The 11,893-nt window shown below is 54.4% G+C and overlaps 1 protein-coding gene across 2 annotated transcripts; it reads left to right on the top strand.

The window, feature by feature from the left end:
• Positions 1-7,312: 7,312 nt before the first annotated feature.
• On the top strand, positions 7,313-11,199 carry LOC105739405 (clustered mitochondria protein homolog). 2 transcript variants are annotated; one of them, XM_030797702.1, is made up of 4 exons: positions 7,313-7,454; positions 8,003-8,159; positions 8,310-8,418; positions 9,323-11,199. In XM_030797702.1, the coding sequence occupies exons 3-4, from the start codon at positions 8,337-8,339 to the stop codon at positions 9,643-9,645; spliced, it is 405 nt and encodes a 134-aa protein (XP_030653562.1). In that variant the 5' UTR covers positions 7,313-7,454; positions 8,003-8,159; positions 8,310-8,336; the 3' UTR covers positions 9,646-11,199. The 2 variants fall into 2 exon arrangements, with proteins under 2 accessions (XP_030653562.1, XP_012360715.2); XM_012505261.2 differs by lacking the exon at positions 8,003-8,159.
• The last annotated feature ends 694 nt before the right edge of the window (positions 11,200-11,893 follow it).

The raw sequence follows: 11,893 nt of genomic DNA on the forward strand, positions 1-11,893 counted from the left end.
CTCAAAGGCCTAGGGAAGCTGCTTGAGTTGTGAGGTCTATGGAGGTACATGGGCTTTGGAGTCAGGCAAAGTTGATCCAGAGTCCCAGTCCAGCCACTTAGTAGCTGTAGCGCTTTGGACATGTTCCTTGACTTGGAACAGTTATATAAACCTTGCTGTAAGAAAAGGCAGAATGATACTGATTGCAAAATGGCTCTGGTGTCCATGCCCTTTGGAACATGCTTTTACAGCTGCTCCAACATAGAGGCAGAATCTATTTCCTGACGCTTGGATCCGGGCTGGCCTTATTTGCTCTGGGCAACAGAAAGCTATCAATGTGGCAGTGTGACAGTTTGGGGTCTAGGGACGTAAGGCCTTGAATGCTTCTGCTTTTTCTTTTAGAACCCTGCCATCTCCATGAGAACAAGCACATGTTAGCCTGCTGGAGGATGAGATCCCACTGGGGAGGAAAACCAAGGTGCCCCAACTGACACCCAGAAGCAGAGCCACTTAGTCAACCAGCAGCTGGACCACACACGCCTGAAGGAGCCCAGCTGAGACCAGAAGAATGGCCCAGTTGAGTCCAGCCTAAATGACTGACCATCCCAATCATGAGCTAATAAGGTTTAGGGTGGTTTTTTATGCAGCAATAGCTAACTGATACATACACCTGCAGTCAGGTTGCCAGGATTCAAATGACAGGTTGGTTACTACTTGTTGTTACCCGGCAAACAGAAGGCACTGTATAAGGTATTGATTTGCTTTTCCCTTTATTTAAAGTGGCACCTCTTGTTGGATAGGGATAAATTATACAGAAATGCATGTTGACATGCTTGGTGCTTAAACTCATACAGTCCCCACACCATAGGAGGAAACAGCCCGCTGTAGCCTAACCATCAGGGCCAAGGGCAAATTGCAAAATAAAAAGTTTGCCTTTATTCCCTCCACATCCAAACTTTGGAGGTCAAGGCTGTAGACAGATCTGAAGTCAGGGGTTTCCTCCTGAAGCCTGACACTCTTCATTCACTGTCTGACCTTTGGAAGGGTGAGGAAGCCCTGCCCAGAAGCAGGTGGGCAGCAGTGGTAGACTTGCGGACACCTCCTGCCTGCAGCCCTGGCTCTCTCACTGGGCACTGCCTCTCCCATCCTTGGGCGTGAGGAAAGAGATGGGCAGGATGAGGGTATTCACTCTCGTCTGGCAGGAAAGGGGGTCCAGGCCCTCGACTTCCCTGAGGTTAGACGCGCAAGTGCCCTTAGATCTGCTCTTCAATGCGGAAGCCACTGCCCACGTGGGGCTGCTGAGCTCTTTGGATAGAGCTGGTTGGAACTGAGATGTGCTAGAAGTTTAAATACAGAGTGACTTTACAAGATTTAGTACCCCAAACTTTAGAAGCATTCTCTGGTGGTCTACATTAATAATTTCATATTGCTCACATATTTGAGTGATAATATTTTGGATATATCGGGTTAAGGTATTACCATCAATTTTACCTGTTTTCCTTTCATGATGCCACTAGACTACTGTAAATGACACATGCGGCTCAATTTTATTCCTAGGGACATTTCTGACTTAGAGGACTCCCTCCATTTTCAAATCTCATGCTGCCTCCTCAAGGGACCAGAGGCCATGAAGGTTATGAAATCTGAAATTTTAAAAGAATCGTTATTATATAATTTTCAATTTTACATATTACCTATATTACTCATAAATTGATATAATCTTATGAGCAAAGTTAAATACCAATGTCCGGGGCAGCCCCAGGTCCCAGCACAGGGAGTCAGCCCTGCCTGAAAAGGGCTGCAGACAATCATTCATTCAGGCCTCATTCAGCCACACCTGTGATCGCATCTCCTGTCACTCGGGGGTAAGGGGGCGGGACCTGGAGCCCTATCCATTCAGCGGCGCCGTTGTCGACCCTGTCCAATCAGGCCCGCAGCCGAAAAAGGGGGCGCACTTCCTGTGTTCTAGGCTGGCCTTTTCCTCTCCCAGGTGCGCTTCCCTGCTTGATCTGTGTACCCTGCTCTTTCTCCTTCATTCCGCAGCCTCCTTTGCCGTGTGACCTGCAGGTACTGGACGGTCCCTAGATAGGATACTGGGACGCTCCTGAAGCCGCGAGATGGTGAGTCTGCGGGGCTGAGCTTCCCGAGACGCGGCAGGGGTCGGCTGGGAACCGGGCCTCCCCCTGGCGGCTCCGGGGTCGGGGCCCGGAGTCTCCTCGGTCGCACGGTGCGGCTCGGCCGGCAGCTGGGACCTCGGGCGCCTCGTCCCGTCCCTGCGCGACGACCTTGGCCCTGCCCTGAGCCCTCTCTGGGCAGTTTCGCGCCCGCAGCCCCGTGTCTCCCCGCGTTTTGCGGTGATGACGGGAGGGAACTTACCGGAGAACCCCGGCTCGGGGTTCGGGCGTGGGAGGAGCTGTGGTTCGTGGGGTCCGCAGTCCTTTCTTTCTTTTGTTAAAAATTAAACCGAGGTTTGGTTAAAACGTTAAAGATTTTATTTGAGCAAATAACGACCCATGAATCAGGAAGCCACAACCATGGATTGTGGTTTGGGGTCCACCGGAGGGGCTTGAAGGAAAGGGTTTAATAAGGTGCATGAGGAAACAAAACCAATTCAGTAATTGATTGGCTACAGTTATGTAGTCCCCTTATTTGAACTGTCCAGGCGGAAATTCCCTGATTAGGTAATCAAAGGTTAATTGGTGGTTTGTGGTTGGTTAAGACTGTTTTGTTTTCCTTTAAGTTATTTCTAAGAAATGCATGAGTTACGTTTTGGTTTTCTTAGGTAGAAACCCAGGGCACTACAGCCACTTCAGCCTAATTGCCTCCCATTTAATTATTTTAACACCCCACAGGGGGACTGATTTTCCCTGCATTTTGCAAATGTATGGCAAGCAGGGTCTCAAATCCACCACCCCCTTCCCCCAACCTAATTCTTCTAAGGCTTTCAGTAAAATTCTAAATTTTCACTTCCTTCCCCTGATTCTCAACTGCCAGCTTCCCCTCTGCAATTCACAACGTTATCAACTATTTGCTCTTTATGGTAGATTTCAAGCAGATGCAGCCTGACCATTAGGGCCAAGGCCAAATTGCAAAACAAAGAAGTTTGCCTTTATTCTACTCCATCTACATCTAAACTTTGGAGGTCAAGGCTGTGAACAGATCAGAAGACATAGTTCCCTCCTTCTGGGGCTCCACATCCTTCATTCACTGATCTCTGGGAAGGAGGATGGGCGGCAGGTGGGCAGCAATAGTCTACCTGTAGACACTTTCACCTAGGCCTTGAAGGATGAGTCAGTGTTTGGCCGACAGACTGAGATGTCAGGGGCAGCATGGAAAAGCAGAGAGGTGGGAGGGCAGGTTTCAGGTATTCTCAGTCCTCTGTGGTTTGGGGAATGTAGACCTAAGTGGAGGAGCCAGCAGGAGCTGGGGTTGCCTTTGGGCTGGCGCCTGAGAGCACTGGCTTAAGCAGCTTGATTTTGGCTGGGTGTGGTGGCTCACGCCTGTGATCCCAGCACTTTGGGAGGCTGAGGCAGGCGGATCACCTGAGCTTAGGACCAGCCTGGCCAACATGGCCCCGTCTCTACTAAAAATACAAAAATTAGCTGGGCGTGGTGGCACACGCCTATCCCACCTACTTGGGAGGCTGAGACAGGAGACTCTCTTGAACCCAGGAGGCGGAGGTTTCAGTGAGCCGAGATCACGCCACCACACTGCAGCCTAGGCAACAGAGCAAGACTCCGTCTCAAGAAAAAAAAAAGCAGCTTGGTTTTGTGAGCAGTGTGCTTCTTAGAAGGGTTCCAAGGGGCATTCTTGAAATAGGAGATGGGAGATTGAGGTTGGGTGACTAGATAAGTGGTGGGGGGCCTTCACACAGCAGAGACCAGTTTGTGGAGGAAGATGAATTTCATCCCTGCAGGATGGGTCTTCCATGATACTGTAGGGAGAGCTACATGTTGATGCCCAGGAAACAGCTGTCTCCTTGGTCTGAAAGGTCTGATTGAGGCCAGGACTGGCTATGAGAGCTGGGAAATGGGAGCACCTTTGAAGCCATGGGAGAGGGTGAGGTGAGAATGAGGAGAGGCCGGGGGGGCCCAACACTCCCAGCTCAGGACTGGAGGAAGAGGATGGAGCTGGAGAGGGAGGGACGAGGGTGTGGCATTGGTCAGGGAGGAGGAGAGGAAATGAGCGGTGGCCTGGGTGCTGCTGAGTGGACGGATGTACCTGGGCTGGAGAAGCCCCTGGGGCTTGGCCCTGAGGGTGGCCTTGGTGATGTGGGGAGAGTGGTTTGGACAGTGAGCTCAGGTGGAAGCCAGACTGTGGTGGGCCAAGGAGCAGTCGAGGATGAAGGCACAGGATGTGAAAGGGAGAAGGCGGCGGCCTGCAGGCTCACCGAGGGTGAGCTGGGACTGTGGAGCCGAGCCTCGGGAGGGCATGCGGACACCGTTCCATATGACTTGTGCCCACCCATGTGGGGTGAGGTGGACAGTCCTCCCTCACCAGCAATGCCCATCCAACTCAGTGCCTTTCTTGTCACCCCTAGAGCCACCATCACTCATGTTCTTGAGTGGGAACTGCCTGGAGAGCCTGAAGAAGGAGGAGCCTGAAGGAGGAAGGAGGAGGCTGAGCCATCCTGGGAACATGGGCTGGATGAGGCCAAGCCAGGAGATGACACCACCAAATAGAAGTCACCATTCAAGATTTAGGCTGTTCTGTGGAGATCCTGGCCCCAAGAGTGAACCCTTTACCCGCAGGTATGACAGAGGAGGGGAGCTGGGGACCAGGGCTTGAGCCTGTTAGGGAGGATGAGGCTGGAAAACCCAACCTTGCCCTGGCTCCTCCTGGCCCCGTGCTGTAGGCAGGAAATGGAGGGCCCTGGGCCCTGCCTGAGGTCACTCTGCTAATGTGGGATTGGAGTCCGGGTTCAGTTACTGCCTTATTGCTAGAGGACAGCTACCATTTGGGCCTACCAGCCCTGTTCAGGGAGAGGAGTGGTAGCGGGTGGGTAGTGTCAGGTCCCAGGACGCCTCGCTCTGTGCCCTCAGGCAAGTCACCTCTCTCTGGGCCATGACCTTACCATCTGTCACCGGGGCCTGGGGGGTGGTATTGGGTGTTCTCCAAGGACAGAACCAACCCAGAGGACTTGCAGGCTGGTAACTTGGTGGGGAGCCGGGCAAGGCCCTCTCATGTCCTCTCTGCTCACAGGCTTGGGCCCTGGAGCACCCCTTCAGGAAGGAAAAGGCCATTTGCCCTGGGGCACTCAGCCCTTGGCACTAGGCAAGGGCAAGAGCAAGCCTGCCGTTCCCCCTCCCCCTTTCTTCCATCTCCCTCTCCTCTGCTCGGGGGTTGCTCTTAGGCTGCAGGAAGAGTCGGTGGGGCCGGGCTCTGTCCTGCATTTAGGCACACAGGTGCCGATGGGCATGCTGTATATGGACAGGGCCTGGAATGTAAAAGCCCAAAAGTGGGAAACTGAGTATTTGAAACATTTATTCTCAGGACCCAGGTGTTCTGGGCTGGGGAAAGGGGTATGTCCTTGCTCCCTACCTTGTGGCCTCTCACTAGGGTGGTCTGGGCCTTCTCCCTGGCCGGTGTCCCTGCAGGAGACGGTGCTGGAGATCCACCAGGTGTTCATGGACCATGAATACCCATGTCGCCACATCACTTCTCACTGCACCTGGGTGGCAGCACGCTGGACCACATCTCAGAGCTGCGCAGCATGGCAGGGCTGCAGGCAGGTTTGCTGCTCCACGTGGTGGAAGGTTGGTCCAGAAGTTGGGTTGCCTGCCCAGGGAGGGCCCCTGTAAGCAGGGCCAGGCAACACTTCACTGCCCCAGCTGGGGCCTCTGTGTCGCAGACAAGCATGTAGAGGTGGGATTGGAGCACAGGTCTGCTTTTCAGGGCATCATACCTGCACTCTCTAACTTCATGGCCCAGGGGTGAAAAAACAGTTGAAATTCTGAAAAGAAAGGCAGTATGAAGGTAGGGCTTGGAATCAGCCCTATTAAATTATGAAGAGATGAATGCTTAGTTTCCTAAAGAAACTAAATAAAGTTTCACAGTCCTTGAGTGGGGAAGTCGGCTCCAAGAAGCACCATCATCTGGTGTGGTGAATCTGGCTTGGTTGTCAAATAAAAGCTTCCATAGACTCAAGTTCCCTGGGTGAAGCACTCAGGTTCCCAGGGCCTGACTACTTATTAAGAGCAATTGTGGAAAAGGTCTGTAGCTCAAGGGGGCCCACAGTTCATCACAACCTCTCCCCTCCCCCAAAACAATGACCATTAAAATCCCATGAAACTCAATGGGGATGTTGAATTTGGCAGCCCTAGAAAGTTCTCAGGCCACCCCTGCATGAAGGCTGCCCCAGGAGAGCAGGGCGAGGCTGCAGAGGCCCCGCAGCACCGAAGGCCCTGCCCACCCGAGACACTAGCACACAAAATGCAGGAAGCCTTGTGGGCTCCCCAAAGCCTGTGTGTGCTTCAGAAGCAACTGGCAGGAGGTTCTTTGCAATCAAGGATTCTTGCCCTCAGCAAGCCAGGGTGTGTGTGTGTGTGTGTGTGTGTGTGTGTGTGTGTGTGTGTTTGTTTGTGTGTGTGTGTAGGTGCATGCACACACACGTGTGTATTGAAACCAAACTCTAGCTTATGTGTCCATAGTGGAATTTGAAAATGGAAGCCTAAAGTTGAAAATTAAAATTATCCATGGAGTTTCCTTGCCAACTATTTTCTAAGCTGGGTGGGTTGTTCCAGGGTGCAGGGCCCTGGTAACACCTGCCCCTCTCCTGTTCCTGACAGAGCCCTGCACAGTGTACAAGGCCCACAGTGACGAGTGCCACATCTGAGACTGCTCAGGAGCCTGGACCCAGGTGACGCAGCTCCTTGTCCTTCCTGAGCATCTTCACTGACAGTGGCCTGGGAGGTGCAGAGGCACTGGGGCCAGAGATTGGGTAGGGGGCAGAGGGGCAGGGAGCAAGGAGGCCAGAGGCTGACAAAGGGGGCTCAAGGCCAGGCCTTTCTACCTGGAGGGGCCTGGGCCTGAGGAACCTAGACCAGGGCCACAGTTAGAGGCAGCTGGCCCTGGGTGCCCGTGTGCTGACCACCAGCCTCAGGTCCCACAGATGGCAGGAGCAGAAAGGCTTGGAGATGGACCCCACCGACTGCACACCACCCAAGTACATCCTGCTAGGGAAACTGGAACAGCCACCGTGTCCCCTGCAGCCCCAGAACGGTGGCTAAAAGGTGGGACTCCAGGGAGGAGCAAGGAAGAGGGTCCCCGGGTGGGTGGAGGGCCACACACCAGGAGGCCTGGCCCATTCACGCTTGGCTATTCCTGCAGCCCCTGAAAGTGCTTGCCATGAGCGGCTGGTGCCTGTCCCCTGGGAACTGCGAGATGCACAGGGACCTCGTGTACCTGTTTGTGATCACAGCCGAGGACAAGCGAGGCAGCATCACCACATCCACACGGGGATTTTACCATAACCGGTGAGTCCCTGCCAGCCTACCAGGGCCACCCACTCAGGGACCACCTTCTCCTTGTAGGTCCCCAGCCTGTCACTTCGGCCCCAAGCCCACCAGCCCCCGCCTCCTAAGCCATTCCCAGGGGGTCTGCTCTGCCGGATCTGACTGCCTTTTACAGAACATTGTGCCCTGCGTCAGGGGAAGGGGAGCGCCTTTGCCCCATCTGCTCCTGCCCTGGCTCATGTCACACAGGGGTCTGGGATGATTTGGCTAGCCCAAACTCAGTGCTTCTGCCCAAGGAAATTGTCCCCAGGCCCCCAGTGCCCAAGTCTCCCTCTAGGGAGCTATGAGGCAGCTCTGGCAAGAGCAGCCCTGGGAGTGGTGCCCGTGTGCTTCTGACTCGCCTTTCAGGACAGCATCTCAGGGCCAGGAGAACCCAGAGCAGGTGAGGGCCTCAATGAAGAAGGAGCCTGTGGCAGGGTCCTGAGATTGGTGGGAAGCCCCTTCTGCCTTTCCCCTGCTTGCCATGGGGTCCAGTACCACCCGTTTGAGAGGGGGCCACCTCATTCCAGGTGTGCAGCTGGATGGCCCCTGTGACGGAGCACACTGTGGACTGCATGTGTGGAGAGGCGCCTGCACCTCGAGGCTGGGCTGTGAGGAGACATTCCTGCATGGGAGACTGACCTCGCCTGGTCCTCACTGGGAACCCCCTTCCTTCCTGGGTGCCAGGTGGGGTTCTGTGCACTTCCCTGAGGCTTGCCACGGGTCTGTTCATTGGGGAGTCTGGGGCTGTCTGTGGGGAGAGAGGAGAAGGGACTTCCCAGAGCAGGTTGCAGTGCACAGGCTGAGACCATGTCTCCCTCCCTGGTCCCTCTGCAGCCCCAGTACTGGAACGAGGAGTTGCAGATGATGAGGGACCTGCCCAACAAGAACCAACCTGAGCAGCTGCTTCAAGAAAAAGCCATGTTCAAGGTGCCCGAAGCCCCTGGTGAGTGAGTGACAGCCTTACAGCCTCAGGCCCACCTGGCTTCTGCTGGAAGGTTTTCTTGTGCATAGGAGGGAAGTGATGGAAGCCGGCAGTCCTAGCCCTGTCAGGTGCCCTGAAGGCCCGTCAGATTTGCCCTGCAAGGCCTTCTAGCCTTCTGCTTCCTGCGAGACCATCCCAGCACCTTTCTCTGGCCTCTGAGACTTTGAGTCCTTGAGAGGAGAAGGTCCTCCCTGCTATCTGGGCTGAGTGGCCAGGGCCATCCAGCTTCCCACCCTCCACTGACTGCCATGGGGCCCTCCCCTGAGCACATGGTGCCCAACCGTGGCCCTTCTAGGGCAGGGGCTCATTGACATAGCACTTGCAGCTTGCTGGGGCTTAAAAGTCATTAGTGTGGTTACTAAGAGAAATGAGGAAAAAATAATTGTTTTAAAAAAAATCTCTCCTAAACTTACTGCGTAACATGCAAGAAGTAACAGCCACAATTTCTTGGGTACTAACTTCACCAGGAAGATTCCAAGTGCTTTATAAGCATTATTTCCTATAATCTTTTGGACCTCTTGTAAATGTCAGTACTTTCCGTCATCATCGTTGTATAGACAAGAAACTGGGTCTGAAGTTACCTGCCCAGGTTTGCCTGGCACATAACTGGTGGATCCCAAACCTGCCCCAGCCCTCATACTCCTTGGTAGCCACCAAACTCTGCGCCTCCTTAAGCATAAGTGTTTAGTTTTTTGTAGAAATGATTTTCTTGCCCTTCTGTAAATATAAGGAAACTGAGGCAAGGGTCTCTGGCTCCCAAGGCAGGCCTGGTTGCCTCCCCCATCTTGGTGAGCTGGGCCAGGTGGATGTAGCCTGAGGCTTTTGGGGCGTGGCCTATCACCCATCCAGCCTTGGTCCCTCCCAGGTACACAGCAACTTCAGAGTGGCAGCCACATGGGGCGTCATGGGAGTCAGGGAGGCATCGGCATGGCCATCAGCCCCAGTGAGGAGACCAAGCTGCAGATGTTCACGTGGAGCTGCATCATCTTCAGCCTGGGCTTTGTTAGTGGCCACTACAAGGACTTTGCCGGGGATGTGGCAGCCTCCATAGCATTCACCAGTGACCTGAATGGTGAGCACTCGCACAATGCATTGGACATGGAGGGTCTGTACATGCTGAACACAGCAGAGGTGGATGACTGCGGCTACTGGGTCAGGTTCCAAGTCCTCATCCCTGGCATCCTGTAGTGGGACCAGGAGCAGAGTGTCATCTGTGGCTCCACTGACTTTGCAAGATGGCAGTGTTGCCCCCGTGTTGCCTGGATCTGCTGGAGCACATGTTAACTGCTCAAGACCCTGAGCAACTGCATGCTCAGCCATTGTGAAGATGAGGCGGAGCTCTTCTCGGTTGAGGGCAAGGGCCTCACTGGCAATGACAGGTGCCACTACGTTCTCTACCTCCTGAGCCCACTGCCCCTGACCTCAGCTTCCTGCCTGTGCCCCACAAGGAGCTGCCAGAGGAGTGCTCCCATGCCAGCTTCCCCTGCACCCCTAGGCACAGGTTCTGTCGCCTGTGCCAGGAGCTGGTGGACGCCTCATGGAGCACAGTTGAGGAGCAGCCCTGTGAGGCTGAGGCTGCAGCCAGCTGCACTCTGCTGTGGGCATGGGCACCCTGGGTGGTTCTGGGGCTGGATCGTTGGAGAAGCTCTGGACAGTGAAGAAGAGCTCATTCTGGCCACACTCACTAGAGCCCCTTTCCCATCCCCCAACCACCTGCCATCAGGCTCCCAGATGCAGAATCTGGAGCTTTGTGTTGGTTGCAAGCCAGTGAGCAGTCAAACCAGTGACCCAGCTGAGCTGTGCCGTTCTGAGGAGCGTTTGGAAGTCGCTGGGTGGGTTGTGAAGGTCACAGTCCCTGAGTGTTGGTGCTGCTGGTTTTTAGTGCTTAGGAGTTGGCCATGTTAAATTTCCCACACCACGAGTAACTCTTTTCCAGAAGCCAGTGGCATTCCTGTCTCTGTGAGAGTCCTGGTCTGAATGTGGACCCCTCTCCCCAACCTCCATGCTCTGGCTGTCTTATTCCTGTCTGGGGAGATCTGGCAGCCACCACCTTGTTCCTTGGGTCTTTGAGAGCAAAGCTGAGTTCTGGTTGGGCTTGCAGCAGGAGAAGGAATCTGACACCATCTATAAGGCCCAGGTGGGCTGTCACAGGGCCGGCGGGCAGAACTGCGCCTGTGGGTTGTGGTCAGCTAATCCTTTCCTGCCTCTGTTCACTCTCCTGTTTTTGGGTGAGAACCACGAGAACGAAAGCTCTGAGAACCTCAAGTGCCTGGCCCAGCAGGCCGTGGCCCAGCAGCGCACCATCAACGGGAGATACCAGTCGCCTGCAGTGACAGCATCCTGCCCCTCCAAGTATATCGCTGGGAGGAGCTGGGCCCCCACCTGGCCTGGGTAGGATGAGTCTCACTCACAGCTCATCCTCCCCACAGCCCCTGAGTTCACAGCCCCCAGCATGGCCAGCGTCTGGAGCAGCTCCAGGTCATCATTAACGTTGTCTTCATTCCTCTCAGCTGGGGCCCCTCTATGGCTCCCTACTTAGAAGTTGGCCTTTAGTTTTTTTAAGATATGTAATAGGCTGACATGGCTCAAAATGGAAAAGTAGCCAGTGATGAGAAGTTCTTTGTGAATCCTTCCAGAAATACTCCATGTGATCTCCCCCGCCCCGCTTTTCTTTGGAATTGTGGCATGCCACGGTTGAAGGTTATTATTGTTTACTTAACAATATATCTTGGTGGTCTTCCATTTCAGTTCCTAAGGAGTGGCTTTATTCTTTCCCCGGCTGCCTCTGGTTCCAGTGCAAAGTGTGCCTTAGGAGCAGGCCCTGAGGACTCCCGCGGTGCTGTCACAAGCAGTGCTGCCTTCGGGAGCCCCTAACCTCCTGCCTTTTCTCCCCTCAGTGTGGGAAAGGGGTTTGGTCAGCCAGGGGTGTCAGCAGCCCTGTCCCACACCCCTTGTCTACACCTGATCTGGTGGCAGGGAGGCCACAGAGTGCAGCGATTGGAACCAGGTGAAAGGGTGAGAGGCAGCCAGGCCCTAGGCCGAGTCAAGTTCATGGAATCCTGAGTGTCAGCAGTTAGGGATCTTTCTGCTCTGGGGAGGGAAGTACTTGTTCCACACGTCTCACCGAATATGGCGCAGAGCCTGATCTGTCCCAAGTGGGAGTTTAACCAAGCTAGAGGGGGCCCAGTCTGACACCTACCTCCTCTCCCACCTTCTACTCAGCCAGAAGACTAGGAGAATCTGAAAGCAGAGGTGGTGCAGCGCCACTAGCTCCAGGAGTCCGGAAAAACAGGGATAGGGCATTCTGGGAGGTCGAGGTGGGTGGATCACTTGAGCTCAAGAGTTGGAGACCAGCCTAGGAAACATGACGAAACCCCATCTACAAAAAGCAAAAATTAACCTGGTGTGGTGGCGCGACCTGTAGTCGCCATGATTG

The sequence above is a fragment of the Nomascus leucogenys genome, chromosome 2, assembly GCF_006542625.1.
Source record: "Nomascus leucogenys isolate Asia chromosome 2, Asia_NLE_v1, whole genome shotgun sequence".
NCBI classification, from domain to species: Eukaryota; Metazoa; Chordata; class Mammalia; order Primates; family Hylobatidae; genus Nomascus; species Nomascus leucogenys.